This window comes from Diabrotica virgifera, chromosome 2, assembly GCF_917563875.1.
Source record: "Diabrotica virgifera virgifera chromosome 2, PGI_DIABVI_V3a".
NCBI lineage: Eukaryota > Metazoa > Arthropoda > Insecta > Coleoptera > Chrysomelidae > Diabrotica > Diabrotica virgifera.
The window spans coordinates 34,185,430-34,207,881 of NC_065444.1; the positions used below are offsets into that span (position 1 = coordinate 34,185,430).

General features: G+C 32.3%; 1 protein-coding gene across 1 annotated transcript in view; it reads right to left on the reverse strand.

Moving 5' to 3' along the window:
• The window catches only part of LOC114335505 (uncharacterized), a 134,866-nt gene that overhangs the window by 109,934 nt on the left and 2,480 nt on the right, over window positions 1–22,452 (reverse strand). Inside the window, exon 2 of the mRNA XM_050644723.1 lies at window positions 22,174–22,394. Within this exon, the coding sequence (XP_050500680.1) occupies window positions 22,174–22,394 (221 nt within the window). The remainder of the gene's footprint in view (window positions 1–22,173; window positions 22,395–22,452) is intronic.

Genomic DNA, 22,452 nt, shown 5'->3' on the forward strand with positions numbered 1-22,452 from the left:
GTATTCCTATAACCGGGATATTCTAATAACCGATCATTAGTGGTTACTAAAACCGTTTCGATACCTCAAATTTCTATTCCTTAAACCGGGATATGTCTATAACCGATATTCTAATAAGCGGATTCGACTGTATATAGGTCTAGAGGGGTGATTCCAATAAGCAACTCCATTGCAGCAGTTAATGTTGTTTTCATGGCACCTTCATGATAGGCAAGCCATCGGCTGAATATGGTATAGTTTGTTGTTCGCTGTTGCCTGTAGCAGTATTGGTACCCAAGCAATAGCTCCATAAGTTAGTATTAGCCTAATTATAGTAGTGTAGATCCAGGGGATCACCCTGGGTGAAAGACCCAAGTGCATCTGACCGTTCGCCGACACTGTTCATAGGCAATAGATGTCTTTTAGCTCTACTACTTGAGTGGGAGTTCCGTCTTAACATCCTGTCAATTAAGAGATCTTTAGACTGCAGTTTAGAATACTTGTGGGTGTTAAACCTATGATCCCTATTTTTGTGGTGAAAAGAACCATCCCTGTCTTCTTTGAATTTATAGACAGAGAATGTTCCTTACACCATGTTTCTATTAGTCTGAGAGCAACTTGTAATCTCTCACATAATGTGTTCTTAAACTAACCGCTTTGCAAGACAGCTATGTCGTTTGCATATGCTGTTGTGTAGAAACCGTTTTTGCTAAGTTAATCAGCCAGAGTGTCTAAAACCATGTTCCAAAGCACTGGTGATGGTATCCCTCCCTGTGCATATCCCCTCGTAACCCTGCCTCTAACCGAAACGTCTTCTACACTTATGCTTATTGCTCTATTGGAGAGTAATACCCATTCGCTCTTGGCCAGGGGGACATTTCTGACAATGATCTCTTGGATGATGGTTGGGAATTTGGTTTTATCACAATGTTTAAGGTAAATTTAAGTCAAATAAAATAAATCATTGTTTAACAATATTTTTTAATTTTTACATATTTTATAGACGTAGGATACTTAAGTAAATATATTATAAAGACCTATATGTTTCTACTATTCTGAGAGTAACCTATAATCTGTCACATAATGTATTCTCAAACTTACCGCTTTCCAAGAGAGAGAGAGAGAGAGTGCCTAAATCTATGATCCAGAGGAGTGGTGATAGCAGCCCCCCTGTGAACATCCCCTCGTATCCATGACTCTAACCGAAACGTCGTCTACATTTATGCTTATTGCTCTACTGGAGAGCATACTGAATATCCATTCGCTCACGGAGGACAATTATGATATTGAGCTGTTGGATGATGGTTGGGAATGTGGTTTTGTCACAGTTTTTGCGTTATTAAATTGATTGAATTAAATTTTTAATTTGAAAAGATAAATTTTAATAAAACAAAATAAATAATGGTTTAACAATAATCTTTTTCTATGGATGCTATACAATGTGCAACTTCTCTCACTACTGACATACATTCAAAACGAACAGTTTCTCATGCAGTGAGAAAAGTTGGCCATTGCAGTGAGAAATATTTTTTCTCACGGGTTCTCGCATGATTTTCCATATAATATGATCTACGTTTCCATGGTAACATGCACCATACAAACACAATTAATGTTGTTAAATAAAATGTATTGGAGCAAAACTTACCAGGAATTACCATTCAAAACTGTTCGAAAATAACTGTTAATTAGAATTTTAAATAAATAACGTAAGTATATAAATTTTTAGAATATTAAATACTTACATATATATGTATTTTATTTTAATTTATGTATATGTATAAAATATACCCTATTCCACGAACATACGCCTGTTTTGGATTACTTCGACAACGAATATTTTATTGTGCAAAATAAGAAGAACGAAAGTAAATTGCAAATTACATTGTTGTTTATTGGAATAATTATTAGCGCTATTTACTTTCGTACTTCTTATATTGCACAGTAAAATATTCGTTGTCGAAGTAATCCAAAACCGGCGTATGTTCGTGGAATGGCCCATACGTAAAAGCACCAAATTATTTAATTTTTAAGTTTGAACTGTCGACAAAACAGCATCCATAGAAAAAGAACAGTGTACAACACATAAGAAAATGACATATTTCTCCCTCGCTTGATTTGTGTGAACAAACGTGTTCGTGCAAACAAACTTCTGCGCTCGTTAGAAATATGTCTTTTTTCTCACTTGTTGTACAATATACTATTTTACATATTTTTTATAGAGTAGTATTCGTATTCAAATGCACAATAATGACTAGACTTAGGCAAATATGCAAATAAAAACAAATGAAATATGCGCATAAATATGCAGCATTTTACACAAAAATATGCATGTTTATCTAGAAAATATGCATATAAAAATAAAAAAAATAGAAGTACCTACAGTAAAACCGGTGTTACCGGCCACCTGTACTAACGGCCAGTTTAAAAATTCTCCAAACCAATTATATGTAGACTACAAAAACTGACAATACCGGCCACCTTTCTATATCGGCCAATTACTCTTTCATTTTTAGTGGTCGTTACTGATAGGTTTTACTGTATATATAAATAACTCAGATTGTAGTATACGTTTTATTTACAAAAATATTTAAAATATTTTAATTATATCATAATTTACAGTAATTAACATTTATTTATTTTACAAACTAAGCTTAGGTATTTAACCATTTAAGTATTTTAACAAATAAATGATATTACTTTGAATTGTGCTAACACTAAATCATTAACGGCTGTTGAAATTTTTACATTGAAATACAATATATTTGTACATGAAAAAACTTCTTTCCACATCAACTGATGTAACTGGGGCATTTTTCAAATACCTATACGGTAATCTTTGCTTTCAAATTAAATGGTTCCTAATAATGTCCCACCTAGTACTTGAACTAAGTAATTCAAAAAGGACCTGGTAACTATTTGCATAACAACTAAAATCAGGAATCTTGAAAATATCAAGCTAATATGACTATGAAAGCAGGAAAATCCCCCAAATATTTACAGGAGATTCTTGGTTTTTTTCTCTTTATCGTAGAAAAAATACTATGAGCCTAAATTAGAAGTACGCAACTGGCTATTGTACGAGAAAACATAGCGTTTATTTTCGGCAGTTTCAAATTGCAATTCACAATAATATTACAAGGACATGTGTTACCGGTATCAAGTTTACAACATAATAATTGATTTCTAAAACTGACCATCCCAATAAAAAATGTTTACCTAGAGGTATAAACTAGCAGATTTTGGAACCCTTATTCAAGGACAAAATTACCTACAATAAATATCTAGAAATATGGAAACAAAATATATTCGGATTTCCAAGCTCTTCGTTGATTTTATTTCATGAATATATCTATACACCTGAAATTTCAAGTTATATGGACTTTATGCATACTTTTATAGAAATATGCAAAATTTGACATTTTTGCATATTTTATGCATAATATGCAAAATATGCAATTTGCATATTTGACTAAGTCTAATAATGACGTATTATATAATTTAAGATAATCCTCACTGTTTGAATAGGTCCCAGCATTTTTCCAAGTATTCTCGATCCCACGAAAATATTTTATGGAAAACTTCAGGAAAAGCTTTGAGATAAATGCCGTAGGAGGAAATAATCCAGAACAAACAGAAAAGTCAAATACAAGTAATATACTTTTTTTAAGGTTGGATAACCCGTATACATTCCTGAAACACGAAACGTAATGGGCTGTTAAAGGGTAGTCAAGGCAATTTTTCACTACAAACGTCTCCTTATCTCATTAATGGCTTGTTATCTCCGAAAGGAGCTTGCAATGAGCAGCTAGATTTGTTGTTATTTGAAAATAATCAATAACTTAGAAATAAACAGGCTAGTAAATACATACATCGGAAAATTCCAGGTAGAGTTATTTTTATAACATAAAATTAATTAAAGTAAATTCACGTGGTCGTTTAATTTCAATTGAATTTGTACAGAACAGGAGGGGAGAAAACTATAGATTTGATACTGCACTAAATATTTTGCTAGTTTCGATTTTGTTCATGCTATAAAGTTCTTGTTGTTTTTACCCAATTTTGAAAAAATGTGATAACTTTGAATTATCCACGTCCGTCTGTCCGTCTGTCTGTCTGTCTGTCTGTGATCACAACTCCTCCGTCAATATACTAGCTAGAATGACAAATGAGATGTCAAATAAAATCTTATAATCCAAGAATGGTACTAAAGGTGAGAAATTTTACCTAGGCTGTCTGACCGTCGGTCTGTCCGACCGCGAATGTAACTCCTCCGTCTTTATACCAGCTAGAATGACAAATGAGATGTCAAATGAAAGCTTATAATCCAAGGATGGTAATAAATATGAAAAATTTTACCTAGGCTGCCTCTCCGTCGGTCTGTCCGACCGCGAATATAACTCATTCGTCCTTATACCAGGTAGAATAACAAATGAGGTGTCAAATGAAAGCTTATAATCCAAGGATGCTACTAAAGGTGAGAAATTTGATCTCGACTGTCTGTCCGTCTGTCTGTCCGACCACGAATATAACTCCTCCCTCATTTTACACGGCAGAATGACAAATGTGGTGTCAAATGAAAACTTATAATCCAAGGATGGTACTAAAGGTGAGAAATTTTACCTAGACTACCTGTCGGTCGGTCTGTCTGACCGCGAATATAACTCCTCTATCCTTATATCAGGTATAATGACAAATGAGTTGTCAAATGAAAGCTTATAATCCAAGGATACTACTAATGGTGAGAAATTTGATCTGGGCTGTGTGTCCGTCTGTCTGTCTGACCGCGAATATAACTACTACGTCATTGTATCAAATAGAATGACAAATGAGGTCTCAAATGAAAGCTTATAATCCAAGGATAGTAATAAATGTGAGAAATTTGACCTAGGCTCTTTGTCCATCTGTCCGACCGACCGAGAATATAACTCCTCCGCCATTTTACCAGGTATAATGACAAATGTGATGTCAAATGAAAGCTTATAATCCAAGGATGGTACTAAAGGTGAGAAATTTTGCCTAGACTGTCTGTCCGTCGGTCTGCCTGACCTCAAATATAACTCCTCCTACCTTATACCAGGTAGAACAACAAATGAGTTGTCAAATGAAAGCTTATAATCCAAGGATGCTACTAAAGGTGAGAAATTTGATCTAGGCTGTCTGTCCGACCGCGAATATAACTCCTACTTCATTGTATCAGGTAGAATGACAAATGAGGCGTCAAATGAAAGCTTATAATTCAAGAATGGTAATAAAGGTGAGAAATTTGACCAGGGATGTCTGTCCGTCCGACCGAGAATATAATTTCTCTGTAATTTTATTAGGTAGAATGACAAATGTGGTGTCAAATGAAAGCTTATAATCCAGGGATGGTACTAAAGTTGAGAAATTTGATCTAGTCTGTCTGTCCGTCCGTCTGTCCTACCGCGAATATAACTCCTATGTCATTGTACCAGGTAGAATGACAAATGAGGTGTCGAAAGAAAGCTTAGAATCCAAGAATGGTACTAAATGTGAGAAACTTGGCCTAGGACTTCAGGTTTTAGAAATGTGACCAGAAGTACTGTTTTAAAGTCACCTAAAGTACAAGTGATATATTATTCGACGCGACTTCGCAAGAAGAGAACAAATATATACTTCCGGTTTCATGACTGTCTGCCGTCTGTCTTTCTCCTCCGTTATTAATACAGATAGAATGACAAATGAGGTGTCGAATGAAAGCTTATAACCCAAGGATGGTATTAAAGATGAGAAATTTGACATCGGACTTTCGGTTTAGAGTTGCAACCGTAAGTACTGTTTTAAAGTCACCGGAATAGTATAAGAGATATATCATTCGACGTGCTTACAGAAGCAAGATGAGAACTTGCCAAGCTTACAGCTTAGCAAGATGAGAACAAATGTAAAATTTTGGTTTTTATATCATTTCCGGTTAAAAAGTTCTAATCAGAAGTGCCGTTATAGTCGCAGAAATATTACATGTAACACATCAATCGAAGCGTATTGAAAAGTTGAGTTTAAATCTTTAGTTTCGGTTTTGAAGTCATTCCTGCTTAAACAATGATGACCCCAAAGTTTAGTAAAAATGACTCAAAATTAGTAAAATCGTTTATCCATCGGCGCAAAGTTACACGCGGCGTTCGAATATCGACTTCCAGTTCTACTTTAGATTACTTTGGGTGAAAACCTAGGACTTACGAAGTCCAATTACTTGTTTAGTTAGTTCTTTGAAAATACTAATGTTTTATTATGGAACGACATCATTTAACTTTTGATGAGATCAATAGGGCTGTAAGCCTTCTTTAATGTGGCATGAGGCAAGTCAATGATAGCTGAAGGTATGGGAGTCTCCCAATATGTTATAAGTCAATTGTGTGTGTTTTTGTCATACTAGAAGTCCAACCCAACATCATCTAGAACTTGAGCGCGCTACAACTGCAGCTGTAGACCGATTTTTAATATTAACACTTAAAAAAATGAACAATTACAGCACCTCAATTTGTTAGCGATTTACAGAGAGCATATCAGCTAACAATAGGCCACGATACTGTAATAAATCGTCCCTATGAAGCCAATCTGAATAGTCGAAGGTTATCAAGATGTCCACCTGTCTTCAGAGGCAATCGCGCTGGAAGATTAGAGTGGTGTCAAGAATATCAAAACTAGGATGCAAATGATTGGGCTATAGTTTTATTCCACCAAGAATTTTGATTTGTATTTTATCCAAAATCTCGTTGAGCAAGTGGATGGAGACGATCTGAAAATATACATAGAATGCTTAAAACATGTCCAGGGTCTCGATTTTTGACCCTTTGCTTCGTTATCGAACGTATTCGCTTCGTATCTGTTTAGTATACGTAGCTCATACGTTCGATAACGAAGCGAAGGGTCAAAATCGAGACCCAGGACGTTTACACATACAGGGTAGTACAGTAATGGTATGTAGTGGAATAATTATCAGTGGAAGAACGGACCTCTTTTTTCAGACCGCCTCGTTACAGCTCATCAATACCTCAAACTCAACACAATTATACAACCGATCGTTCGTCAGTTTGCTAGTGCGGTTGGTCAAAACTTCCACCTCATGATAATGCTTATCCACATGTCGCAGGCTCAGTAACAGACTAGCTTATCAACGAAGATATTGATATATTGCGTTGACCGAAACTGTTTTTATAACAAAACGTGTTAACTTCACGAAAGTTTGTGGAAATTAAAAAGCAGGGTGCGAACAACACATGGTATAAGTATTGGAAACTAATTTACATCGAATTAACATGAAAACACATCATCCATACTGCGAGTGCAGACATAAAGAAGATCTAAATCCCATTTTTCTTCATTGTCCAATTAATAAAAGCAAGTCATGGGATATACATAATGCGCTACAAGCTGCAGGAGCGGCTGACACCTGTAGCCTCAAAAATAATGTGCAAACAAATGCACTGGTATACACGAAAGTGAAGAACGAAGAAGAATAAGAATTGCTGTTCTTTTATGTTCTGTTTTAGTCTAAAAAATGTACGTTTTTACAAAAAATACGTTTTTATAAAGCATCAATAAAATAATATTACATACACATCACAATTTTTTCCCTTCGCTAGTTTCAGCGGTTCCAGCTTTATTAACAACCGCGAATATTAACAATTTCCTACCATTTTTTATCAATATACTTTTACTTCGAGAAAACTTTTTATTAGATGTGTATAGATATTAAGCGTTGTCATAAAACTGTCGTAAAAACGATTTAATGTGCTCAATTCCCGTATTCTCCCTCTTTCTTGCAAATATAAAAGCAATACTATATAAAAAATCTCTTCCCAGCCATTAGCCATAAAATTGTAAAAAGAAAAGAATGCGCACTCTTTATTGATAATTATTATTGTTCAATGACCGTAAAAAACTTGATATCAACGGCCTATATGTTCCATTGAAATAAAAAATTATTGGTAAATAATTATTTCTATTTTTTTTATATTATTTCATGCGGATGCTGAATGGTAGGGGAGCCCAAGCTGGGATTTTTGCAGTTACTCGAGCGCGTCAGATTATCATATGGGGAGAAACCTTGTACCGTTTAAATGTACCTCTGCCTTAATATATTGACACTTAATACAGGGGAGTTCGTTAAGGGAGGCCGAAAAAAATCTATCCTTAGAAAAACTCGAAATCGTCAGATTAAGATAAGTTCATGCAAAACAGTGTATATTTCAAAAATCTGACGATTTGAGCGGGGCGTAAGGAAATGGGTGAGGCACAAAGTTTCACAAAAAAAAACGAATAATTCGCGAAATGAACGTCAGATCGAAAAACTAAAAAATACGTTTTCAACATTTTACAATAATCTATCGAATGCTACTAAACACAACCCCACACGAAGAGGGGTGGGGGTAAATTTAAAATTTTAAATACGACATCCGCGATATTTAAATGAACATCAGATCGAAAAACTGCAAAATACACATATTCAATATTTTTACAAAATCTATCGAATGGCACCAAACACGACACACACGGCGGAGGGATGGGGGGTTATTTACTTTAAAATCTTAAATAAGAGCCCCCAATTTTTATTGGAAGTTTGGATTCTTTAAGTAAAAATAAGCAACTTTTATTCGAGACATTTTTTCGAATTATGGCGCTATAATCGGAAAAAACGATTGTTGAAAATGGAAAATTAAATCAAAAAATAGAAAGTGCCTCACTTTATGGAAAACTTAACAAACTTTTTTCGTTTTAGGATCTACTCTTCACCACCCAATAGGTCCCACGCACAAGTAACTGCAAATTTAGCATATTTTCCTCCCCTACTCAAATGTTTTAGCTCCTTGAGTTATGTACGTAGTATACCCATGCAACCCCTGTTCAAATTATTAGACTCACCTTAGAAATTAAGTTAAAAATCGTGGAATTGTTTGATTCAGTTGTCAAAACTTGACAGATGGTAATAGAAGGATCTACTATGGATTAACTGGAGTTTTTTCAACTTTAGTTTTTTCACTTAAATTAGTGATTGGTGTTGAGTACGCACAAATAGCCAACAGCTATCCGCAGTGAGAGTTGTTTCTCTTTTTTTGCGGAATCTGGTTATGGATGGGCTGATTACTACAGTCAGCAACGATAGGCATCCTGAGTTGTGAGACACAGTACAAGATAAAATGCAACAGACTATAATAGTTATAGAATAAACTTCAAACAGATATAAGTCCAAAATCATGAAATTTAGCAGAAGAAGCAATTGGCAGGAATTGAATCCTATAAGCATAAAGGTTACTAATCTTAATATAGTGAGTAAAGTATTTTGGGGCAAATTTAGACTAAAAGCTCACATAAAATCAGCAGATAGAACGAATATGGGTATGGTGCTATCCTCAAACTAAACAAGGTGTATAAACTTACTTGCATTTGAATCACATGGGCTATGAGGGTACACTAATGGCAGCTATATAGAACCTACTGGATCTCTCTTCTTCATACACTAAGCACCAAAATTAACGCACAACCTTAAAAATGGGACATTTTTGATGTCTCGTATTTCCTAAACCTGTTGTCCGATTTGAGTGATTTTTTTAGTGTAATATAGCTTTATTCTTCAAAAATATCCACGTAATAACACAATTGATAAAGAGGTAAGTGTCATTGTATACCGGGTGTAACAATGATAGTGTGTTTTTTCCTCAAAGTTTGGAACACCCTGTGGAATATTCTGGCGTATATAAAATATTAAAATTAAAACTTAACTGTAGCCTTAGACTTTCTTAACATTTTGCTTTTTGATTCATTCGCTTATGTGGGATATTAAATAAGTTAGGTACTTTAACAACTAGCAATGTTATTTATCAATACAGGGTGTTTCTAAATAAGTGCGACAAACTTTAAGGATTAATTCTGCATGAAAAATTAACTACCGTTTGATTTATAAACATATGCCCGCAAATGCTTTGTTTCCGAGATACGGGATATTGAATTTTTTCTTACAAACTGACGATTTATTTATTGCTCTAAAACCGGTTAAGATATGCAAACTAAATTTGGTAGTTTTTAAGAGCCAGTTATTGCGCATTTTTTACACACAATTAAGAATTTTATATTCACCATTGGCGTGCATACAGGATGTATCTAAAATGTTTATACCCGTATACACGCCAATGGTGAATATCAAATTCTTAGTTGTATGTCAAAAAATGCGCAATAACTACCTCTTAAAACCTACCAAATTTCATATGCATATCTTAACCAGTTTAAGAGCAATAAATAAATCGTCAGTTTGTAAGAAAAAATGCAACATCCCGTATCTCGGAAACAAAGCATTTGCGGACATATGTTTATAAAGCAAACGATCAGTATTTTTTCATGCATAATTACCCCTTAAAGTTTGTCGCACTTATTTAGAAACACCCTGTATTGATGAATAACATTGCTAGTTGTTAAAGTACCTAACTTTTTTATTATCAAACATAAACGAATGAATCAAAAAGCAAAATGTTAAGAAATCCTAAGGCTACAGTTTAGTTTTAATTTCAATATTTTATATACGCTAGAATATTCCACAGGATGTTCCAAACTTTGAGGAAAAACCACACTATCATTGTTACACCCAGTATACAATGACATTTACATCTTCAACAATAGTATTATTACATCGATATTCTTGAAAAACAAAGCTATAATATACTAAAAAAATCACTCAAATCGGACAACAGGTTTAGGAAATACGAGACATCAAAAATGTCCCATTTTTAAGGTGGTGCGTTAATTTTGGTGCTTAGTGTATGTTACAGTTCAAGTTGATTATCCAGTTGGAGTTGACTCCAACTAGTTGGAGTCAACTCTAACGGCTGGTTTCAGTAAAAGTTGATTATAAATATAAAATGAAGATTTATATTCAACATTTACTAGTAAAAGTAGACTCCAACTAGGAAAAGTATACTCTTCCCAATGCCATTTAGTAAAAGTTGATTCTGATTCACACAAACAGACGATTCTAGAAATTAAATGTTACTAAATATGTTCAAATTAGTCTAGGCTGTATCGTCGCCCCCGTTAGGTAAATTACTCCGATTCGAATTTTTTGCACAAACTTACTAAAAAAGAGGTCCTTTTAACAAATCTACTGGGTGCCAGGCAGTACCTTGATCGATAAATTGTTTAAACAATTTTTTTAGACAAATTCACAAAAATAATTTTTTCACTTCGAGTAATTTTTTTAGATCATTTGGGTTATTCTGAGCAAAAAAGTTATTTTGTGATTTTTCTCTAAAATTGATTGTTGTCGAGTTATAAGCGATTTAAAATTTGAAAAATGCGAAAATAGCCATTTTCAAGGCTTAATAACTCGGTTAAAATCCATTATTATGAAAGTCAGAAAGTGACCAAATCAAAGTTTATAGCCCCCTCTACAAGATCCAGCAGAAATTTTTTGTCACTATTTTATTACTAAGCTTTATATATAATTATTAACAATGAGCGCTAAGTGCGTATTAGGCGGCCGTCAATGGTGAGTGCTAAAGAGATGCACCATTCCGGCCGTCCAATGGTGAATCTCACTCGCACTCACATTGACGGCCGCCTCAATACACGCTTAGCGCTCATTGTTGATAATTAAAAATAATATCTTATTAATGAAATAATGAAAAAAATTTCTTCAGAATCTTATAGAGGTAGCTTTAATCTTTGATTTTTTTAGTTTCTGACTTCACTAAATTCATTAATTATTGTACTCATTTGCCCTCATTTTCGGCAGTAAAGTAACACTTTGTTGTATTGAAAGAAGAATGTTACTTTACCTGCCGCGATTATTAATCAAATTAACCGAGATTGAATGTAAGTGGTCAATGGCAGCAATCGATTATTTATTTGAGTGAAATTAAAATTTATTTACTTTAATTATTAAAAATATTGAACAAAATTTATCTTATTATTAATAAGATTTATGTCAAAAAGTAAAATTCTGTAGTGTTTCGCAATTATATTCATACAAAATAGATTGTTACTTCAGACACACTTTAAACCCTTCATGTACTGCTATCTATATTTACAATTTTCACACAATAAAACCTTTACATCAGCGGTTCTCAATTTTTTTGAGTCATGTACCATCTAAAGTTTCTTTTATTATATTTCTATATTTTTAGATTGTATAATCAAGACTTACTATATACTACTATTTTAATTTTTTGTATGTTTTGTGTACCACCGCAAATAATGATATTGTACCACAGATTGAGAACCGCTGCTTTACATAATATGAGATAGAGTAGATAAAAATTATTTTTGTGAATTTGGTTAACAAAAATTATTTAAACAATTTTTCGACCGCGGTACCGCGTGACACCCTGTGTATTTGTTATAAGGATTGTTATACGGATGTATTTCTTTGAGTAAGTTTGTGCAAAAAATCGAATCAGAATAATTTACCTAACGGGGGCGACGTTACAGACTATACTAATAAGTAGTTGAAACGGTCAAAACAAAGAAACGCACACTCATCAAAAATGCACTTGAGATTCTCGTATAATCAACATTTACTGAATCGATCCAGGAAGAGTCAACTCCAACTAGTAAAAGTTGATTTAAATTTTTAAAATCAACTTTTACTGCTCGTTTCAGTTGGAGTTGACTCCAACTAGTTGGATTCAACTCTAACTGAGAATCAACTTGAACTGTAACATATATAATAATAAATAAGAAGTAGGCAAGGATTGGATCCTGCATTGGTTGCTTGAGCTACTCCGCATCTGAAAATACTGCAGTAAGGGATAACTTTAATGCAATAAAAGCATTTTGGTAAAATTGTGGATTGTAAGTTAGGCCACTGTTGTTTGAGCGCTTCATACAATGGGACTATCTCACAGAGACTTAAGCTGCAGACTGTATTGGAGAATCTGAAGTAGTCAACCCCACCCTGCATGATTTCGAGGCATTAGGTCACAGGCTTCAAAAACGACTTCAAAACTATTAATCCACAGTACATCGTCATTTTTGGAGGATGATTACAAAAGTCTTAAAAATGATCTTAACTGCTTCGTTTGAGCGAGTTTACCACTTTCTGAAAAATTTCAGACTGCAGCTTGGACGCGTTTCCGCGTCCCGTGGTATTAACATATTTACGTTGCCGGACTAACGAAATGCGGCTGTAAATTTGTCGGACAAGAGATCGATAATCTTTATTAATTAAATATAAGTACTTAAAAGTGAAAATTAAGAATTTTGTAATAACAAAATCGTAGAGTCCGACACCCGCAAGATGTCACTCTAGTGCGCTAGTTTTGTTATTACTAAAGCTCGGATTTATAGGCAACAAAAATTGAAGAAAAAGGCGCCTATATAGGCAAAGATTTATAGGCAATAAAGGAATATAATTTATTATTTATAACCACTTAAAATTTTATCATTAATAGAAACAACTAAATGTTTTTCAATATTTTCGGTCTTAAAACTATGTCTTCGATCACTTAAAATTAATTTGTATATTAATAGGTTCCTGTAGAAAGGAACTACAACGTTAACGGGTTTTTATTATTTCATATGGTCAATGGATCTCTATATATGAAAAAACCGCGGAGTGCTACCATTTGCAGGGGTGCGTTTTTGAGAGATGGGTGAATTAGTCCCTGGGCACAGGTTACATTAGGGTGAGTTCTATGCACTTTTGGTACAAACACGTCTACATAAAAATTGTTCCTGGTTAAATTTCCTATCTAAATATCACTTTTTCAAGTCAAAGATACTTTTTTTTTTCAAAAATATATTCAAAAGAAAAAGCACAAAGAAACCCAAAAGAAAGAAATTTTGTTTTTTGTCCCTTAACTTCTGTCCACGGGGATATAGGTATAGATACTGCTTTACATAAGAAAAACATACATATTTCCTCTTTAAAATGCTGTTTGGTAGAGGTCATTAGAATTTAAAGTTTTAGAAATATGATTTTTCAAAGTTTGCCACTCACAGCAATTTTGGGTAATTTTCCTTGTTATTTCGCAAATATTGTTCTGTAACTTTTTTCTACGTAACTTTAGGTATATGCAATGGTACATGTAATAGGAAGAGAAATCAATTACCTTTAAAATGGTCTACCGCATAACGTTGTGCGACTTTTTTAAGAGGTTATGGTTTTTCAAGATTTTATACCTTTAACAATTTTTCATATTTCTTAGGATTATTTTTTAATTTCTCATTATAACTTTTTTTCTTCTACATTTAGGTATATATTTATTATATGATAAAAAAGAAAGCTTATTTTGTTTACTTTAAAACGGTGTATTATAAAAAATTCTAGGATTATTTTTGAATAAAATGCGCTTTATAAGATATGCTTTTTCAAAATGTAGTAAGTACTTAAAACGATTTTTGATTTGAGGATTATTTTTTAAATTTCTTATTATAACTTTTTTATGTAATTGTGTGTTATGATTGAATTTTATTTTTTATAGGTAATACTTTGGATCCACTTGACTGGGGCTGGCAAACTTCAAAATATGGATTAGGTAATTCCAATATTTACTGTCAAAGCTCCTTCACCACAAGCTTTGCTTGAAAAAATGGCATGTAATTGTACCAAAGCATGTACAAAAAACTGTGGTTGTAGGAAGATAGGAATTAGTTGTTCAATATTCTGCAAAGTGTGCATGGGTATTAATTGTGAGAACTCTAAGTTAACTGAGGTGTCAGAGGAAGATATTGAAGCTAATGCTAACGAAGAGATGGACTATGATTTTTAAAAATTTTTAAATGTCAACGTTTAAATAATTTTAACTAAAGTGATGTTTTCTAAGACTAATATTTATGTAATTTTTGTAAAAGAAATAATTTTAAATAATACAGGTAAAAAAAAATACCAAAGAATCACTCGGTTTCCATTATTTAAATATAGATGAGACACCATTTTAAAGAACAAAAAGTAAGCTCTCTTTATTAAGCAATATATAGTATATTCAGGTACAAGAAAAAAAAAGTTATAATGAGAAATTTAAAAAATAATCCTAAAATCAAAAATCGTTGCTGGTATTTATTACATTTTGAAAAAGCATATCTTATTCACAAATAATCCTACAATTTTTTATAATACACCATTTTAAAGTAAACAAAATAAGATTTCTTTTTTATTATATAACATATATACATAAATGTGGAAGAAAAAAGTTATAATGATAAATTTAAAAAATAATCGTAAAAAATATAAAAAAATCGTTAAAAGTATAAAATCTTGAAAAACCATAACCTCTTAAAAAAGTCGCACAACGTTATGCAGTAGACCATTTTAAAGGCAATTGATTTCTCACCCTATTACATGTACCATTGCATATACCTAAAGTTACGTAGAAAAAAGTTACAGAGCAATATTTGCGAAATAACAAGGAAAATTACCCAAAATTGCTGTGAGTGGCAAATTTTGAAAAATCATATTTCTAAAACTGTAAATTCTAATGACCTCTACCAAACAGCATTTTAAAGAGGAAAGATGTAAGTTTTTTTTCTATGAAGCAATGTCTATACCTATATCCCCGTGGATAGAAGTTATGGGACAAAAAACAAAATTTCTTTCTTTTGGGTTTCTTTGTGCTTTTTCTTTTGAATATATTTTTGTAAAAAAAAGTATCTATGACTTTAAAAATAGATATTTAGATAGGAAATTTAGCCAGGAACAATTCTTATGTAGACGTGTTCGTACCAAAAGTTAATAGAACTCACCATAATGTAACCTGTGCCCAGGGACTAATTCACCCATTTCTCAAAAACGCACCCCTGTAAATGGTAGCACTCCGCGGTTTTTCCATATATAGATGTCCATTGACGATATGAAATAATAAAACCCCGTTAACGTTGTAGTTCCTTTTAGCTATCTTATTTTGAATATAATCAATAGCCTATAAAAACGAACGTTCGACATGGACAGATATAATTGGAGCATATTTCAGAGCGGATAATAAATCTGGCATAATTTTTAATTCCTCGGAAAATGTCCCATTCAAAACTTTAGCAACATTAGATAAAAACGAAAAACCTTCATTCTTGTCGAAAATATATTTCAATTTTTTAAAAATTAATTGACCGTTACTTCCAGGTGCCGTTTTAATTTTCGTCTTTAAATTATCTATTAATTTTACTGACTCACATAACTTTATCTCTTGTTTTTCTAATAAGGTAATTGTGGTAACTATTAATTTATAATTGTCATTGATATAAGCGAGTTCCTGTTTCAATTTGGGATTTTTTAATATTTTTTTTGGTTCTCGAATGGCTTCGGAAATATCATCATCAAATTCTGACATAACTAATTCTATTTCATTGCAGTGTTCAAAGTAAAAAAAAACGGCTTCGAGCCAGGTTCCCCACCTTGTAATTACGGGTTTAGGTGGCAAATGGACACTGGGAAGTATTTCTTTATATATTTGCACCCTCAACGGAGCCTTTACAAAAACTTTTTTCATAAAATTTATAAAATTATTTACCAACGGAAACAGATTTCTTATTTCTTCAGCAATTCTATTTACCCCGTGGGCTACACAAGTGCAATGAATTAAATTAGGATAAAAAATCTTTAAATTAACAGCAGCTTTTAACATATATGCCGCAGCATCTGAAAGCATTAAAACTATTTTATTCACTGGTATAGGGTTGGGTAAAAAGAGGTTTGTTAAACTATCTTGTATAAATCGACTTATTGTTAAATTGTTTGTTTTTTCCAATTCTTTAACGGCAACTAAATAAGGTTTTTTCGCAAAGTTTTCGTTCAAAATTCCAATCATTAAATTAGCTATATACCTGCCGCATACATCTGTCGTTTCATCCACGATAATATACAAAAAATTGCCCTCTAACTCCCGCTTAATTTTTGAAATACCACATAACATTTTTCCACAGTATGTTTTCTCAATGTACTCTCGTCCGGTAAGGATTTATTAAGATATTTTTCGAAAAAGCATTTAAAACTAGGGTTATTAAATTTATATAGAGGAATGTTGGATGCAATCATCATCTGGCATAAATCAAATTTAAATGCGTCTTCCTCCTTTTTTTTGTGAACTGCTTAACTATCCCGCAGAGATATTTGGGCTAACTTAGAGGAATTTAATTTTTCCAAATTACGTTTATGAAGTGGGGTTCCACAATGCTGGTCAATAAAGTACTTTTTTCTACTTGAAATCTGAGAATTTAAAAAAAAATAATTAGAATTCTAAAACCGCTTTAGAATTTAGTTATGTTGTGGGACGAGAAAAAAAGAGAAAAAATAAAACTTACCGATTTGCCGCATGGTTTACAAAATGCTCCATCTCCTTCTAGAGAAAGTTCCGAATAAAGTGCGATCCATAGCCTTAATTTAGATGTCATCTTTTCACACAAATGTCTAAAACGTTTTAAAACGTGTTCTTTGCTTTTCGGTATACGCAACAAAACTAAACTAGGATATAGCAATTTGTGACTAAACTCTGATACAGTAACGGACTGTGCAACTGATAATAAACTAATAAAGCTTAGGGATTTCCAAATAGTTAACCCTCAAGTCTCGATCAGGTACATTTTCCTAGAAATCTGTTATATTAACAAACCATTGATATTTTATTATTGACCCAAAATTTTATTATAGAATGGTTTAGTAATAGAATAATATCATGGGTAGTACCATGAAATTTTAAAAAAGGGACAAATAGGCGGAATTTACGAAAAAAGGCAAAAAGTGCAAAAAACTATTATAATAGGCAAAATAGGCAAAAAAAGGCATTTTGCCTATAATTCGAGCTTTAGTTATTACAAAACTCTTAATTGTCAATTTAAAGTACTTATATTTAATTAATAAAGATTGATGATCCCTTGTCCGACAAATTTACAACCGCGTTTCGTTAGTCCGACAACGTAAATATGTTAATGACACGGGACGCGGAAACGCGTCCAATCTGCACTCTAAATTTTTTCAGAAAGTGGTAGACACGCTCAAACGAAGCAGTTAGCACCATTTTTAAGACTTTTGTATTCATCTTCCAAAAAGGACGATGTACTGTGGACTAATATGCATATATTTATTATAAACTAGCGATTTTGCCCTTCGACATGTGACGGGGATCTAATCAATTAGATGGAAGAGTCAATTTATAAAATATATATATTAATATAACGTACCTATATAATTTGTTTAAAATATAAATAATAAATAAATATTAAAATTATCCGGACACACAGCGTTTTCTCTTGACGTGTCGTCCTAAGTTTTTATAGGATTAGATAATTAACACAAAAAGCGAAAATATACAGGGTGTCCCGAAAAGATTGGTCATAAATTATACCACACATTCTGGGGTCAAAAATAGTTCGATTTAACCTAACTTATCTTAGTACAAATTTGCTCATAAAAAAAGTTACAGCCCTTTGAAGTTACAAAATGAAAATCGATTTTTTTCAATATATCGAAAACTATTAGAGATTTTTTGTTGAAAATTGAGATGTATCATTATTATGGCAGGAACATCTTAAAACAAAATTATAGTGAAATTTTTCCACCCCATAAAAATTTTATGGGGGTTTTGTTCCCTTAAACCCCCCAAACTTTGGTGTACGTTCCAATGAATTCATTATTGTGGTACCGTTAGTTAAACACAACGTTTTTAAAACTTTTTTGCCTCTTAGTATTTTGTCGATAAGCCAGTTTTTATCGAAATTCTACTTCTTTTTTAATATGTTTACATAAAAATTTTAAGGGAGTTTTGTTCCTTTAAACCCCCCAAATATTTGTGTAAGTTCTAAATAAACTATTATTGTGGTACCATTAGTTAAATACAGTATTTCTAAAACTTTTTTGCCTCTTAGTCTTTTTTTGATAAGTCACCTTTTATCGCGATGTGGCTTCTTTTTCAAAATATACCTAAAAATGTAAATCATAAATAAATTTTCAGATTATTAACAGGTCGCTACAATCGTACTTTAACCATATACAAATATGTGGTGGATTCGACAAATATTCAAAATATCTCGATAAACACTGGCTTATCGAAAAAGTACTAAGACGCAAAAAATCTTTAAAAATATCGTGTTTAACTAATGGTGCCACAATAATAATTTAATTGGAACGTACTCAAAAATTTGGGGGGGGGGGGGGGTTTAAGGGAACAAAACCCCCATAAAATTTTTATGGGGTGCACAAATTTAACTTAATTTTTTTTTAAGATGTTGCTACCATAAGAGCGCGCCACATGTCCATTTTAAATAAAAAATCTCTAAGAGTTTTCGATATATGGAAAAAAATCGATTTTCATTTTGTAACTTCAAAGGGCTGTAACTTTTTTTGTGTGCACTATTGTATATAGGTAAGTGAGGTTCAATCAACCTAGTTTTGACCCCAGAATCTGTGGTATAATTTATGACCAATCTTTTCGGGACACCCTGTATAATTAGAAAAAGTGAACAGAAATAAAATTTTAATTATTTTATAAATGTTAAAATTATTTATGTATTTTATACAGGGTGGGCCAAAGAAAAGAGTCCACCTCGATATTTGGCAGTAGTTATTAGATTTAAAAAAAAGCTCGAAACAGGTCGATTTTTATTTTTAAATTACAAATTTTTTTGATATATTATATTTCATACCAGTGACCAGTGATCCATCTGGGCGTGATGACGTAATCGATTTTTTTAATGGGAATAGGGGTTCTGTGGTAGCTCATTTGAAAGGGTATTCAATTCTCTATTCGGAAATATAAACAGTAATATCATTATTTATACAGGGTGACACAAAATAATTATTGAATTAAATGAATTGACGTAAAAAGAAGGATGTATGTAATTTATTTAACTCAAAATACATTGTACTGCTGTCAGAACATAGAAAAAAATGTTTATTTCACAAATACACAATTTCTTTTCGCTTAAATTAAATTGTAAACAACCTTCCACCTACCTCTTGACAGTTTGAAATTCTTTTTAGACAAAAATAAATATTTATTTGCCAAATTAACATTTTTTTCTATTTGCTGACATCAATATAATGTATTCTGAGTTGAATAAATGACATACATTCTTCTTTTTTGCGTAAGGTAATTGAATTTAAAAATTATTATTTTTTGGCTACTTACTGAAGAGAGAATTAAATACACTTTCAAATCAGCTACCACATGACCCCTATTACCATTTAGAAAAAATCATCGATTATGTCATCACGCCCAGATGGATGACATAACTAGGGGGCATCCATAAACTACGTCGTTGAGAAGAGGGAGGGGGGGCTTGCTTATTACGACGAAATACGACAGGGGGGAGGGGGGGTATGAGTGACCATTCGACGTCGTTTAATATATTGGTAGCTATATTTAAATTTGTCGCTATTGTGTCTATAAAAATAATTTTTTACTAGCTTCTACCAGCATTAAAGTATCAGATATTCATATAAAAACGTATAGTTTTTGATATGAAATTGAAAATAGAACAAAACTTTTACGAATAAATATACCTTTGATAAAATTAAAAACAATAATTCTATTATAGATACTTTTATCGCATACTTTTCATTTCGTTTTTATTATCAGTCACAGCGTTAAAATAATATTAGGTAGCACTTTTGTACAGGACAGCAAAACAATAAGACATTGTTCTTTGGGTTTAAACAATCGCTTCTATATACAGAACAACGGCTGGAAGCAAAAAATATTAAATTCAATTTAATATTTGTCAATGTTAGTTCATTTATGTGCTGCATATGTGTGTGAAACAACAGTTCTGAAGAACGAATAGAAATAAAATGGCATCGAAATTAAAACAAAATAAATATCAAGATTTATATGATGGAGTTAAGAAAGCATACCCCGATAAAAGTGGTGTTTTTTGTCAAAATAAGGCTAATGAGTTGTGGAGTGAATTGAAAAAAAAGTACGCAGATATTAATGACCTACATAATAATACCGATTTGGAAATAAAAAAATTATTGGAATCAGCGACAAAAAGGAAGGCTGCGTTTACAAACTTTTTTGTTACAGTAAGTACCTTTTAAATTTATGATTAATGTTAAGAATAACAAATCACAGTAAAAAAATATTTTAGAAATATTAGTTACTCTGGATAAATAAAAATAATTCGTTTTTTCGCCGAGTCTTTTATACACAATTATTATCTAACTAATTAGTATGATTCTTTAAAATGAAAATTTAACTACAAGTAGTCAAGTTTTAAATCTATTAAAATATTTATCAAATGTTCATCTGTTTATTTTTCACTTAACAAACGTTCAGAAAATATAATCTATAATTCTAAAATATCATTAATTTTGTTAAAATGGTAATAATATAACCTGGTATATTGTTTTCTCATTTAATATTTAATTGATAATTTATTGACTGATACACCTTAATATTGTTTGTTATACCTATTATTAAAATTTGTAAACTTAATCTTAAATATAATATTAACATCAAAATTATACAGGGTGTATCAAAGAGGTCGGTCCTAAATTACATCACATATTCTGGTGCCAAAAATAGTTTGATACCTTTGTACAAATGTGCACATAAAAAAAGTTACAGCCCTTTGAAGTTACAAAATGAAAATCGATTTTTTCCAATTAGTACGTTTTTTCACGGTTTTTGCTGTTAAATTTTAAAGAACTAGTTGAATTGACATGAAATTAGTTTAGACATTGAAATTTATTAGTTATCTCAGGATTCGAAAATAATTAATGCATTTAAATAGCATTGGACCAAGATTGTACGCGTACCCCCTCATATTTGATTTAAAAAAAAACCAGAAATAATATTGATTTTTTTTAAATCAATGAAGGGGGGTCGTGTGTTGCAATGAAGACGTCGACATTGGGGGGGGGGGGTCGTCTCTAAACGACGAATTACGACGGAGGGGGGGAGGGTATTAAAAAGTCCAAATTTTTTACGACGTAGTTTATGGATGCCCCCCTAGTATGAAATATATATCAAAAAATTGTAATTTAAAAATATAAATCGACCTGTTTCAGCATTTCCTTTTAATCTAATAACTACTGCCGAATATCCAGGTAGACTCTTTTCTTTGGCCCACCCTGTATACTTTTTTATATAACTTAAAAATTACATAATCTTAAGAAAAAGTAAAAGCAAAAGTAAAAAGAGCACGACGCATTAGTGTCGCATTCGAAGTCGAAGTATAAAAGCAAATCGCCCTCGACTATTACTCGAAACACAAAAAATAATGGGCCATTAAAAGCTGTTTGTTGTTATTTTCTCTTACCATTTCGTCAACAGTGGAGAACCTATTAAGATAGCCAGATATGGAGAAAACGGCCGCCATGTTGGTCATTATGAAGGCGACCCCCGCGGTGAAAAAGCACCATCCGTAGCGGTATCCGTAGACGGGTCCAGAGGGCGGTTCTTTGTGGTATTGTGATATTTCTAGCAGCGTCTCAGAAAGAGACGATACAAAGATGACCAAACCGGTGCCTAGGGACAGACCTGCAACAACAACAACGAGCTTAAATTTACGTAAAGTGTTATTGCCTTATGTTATGAG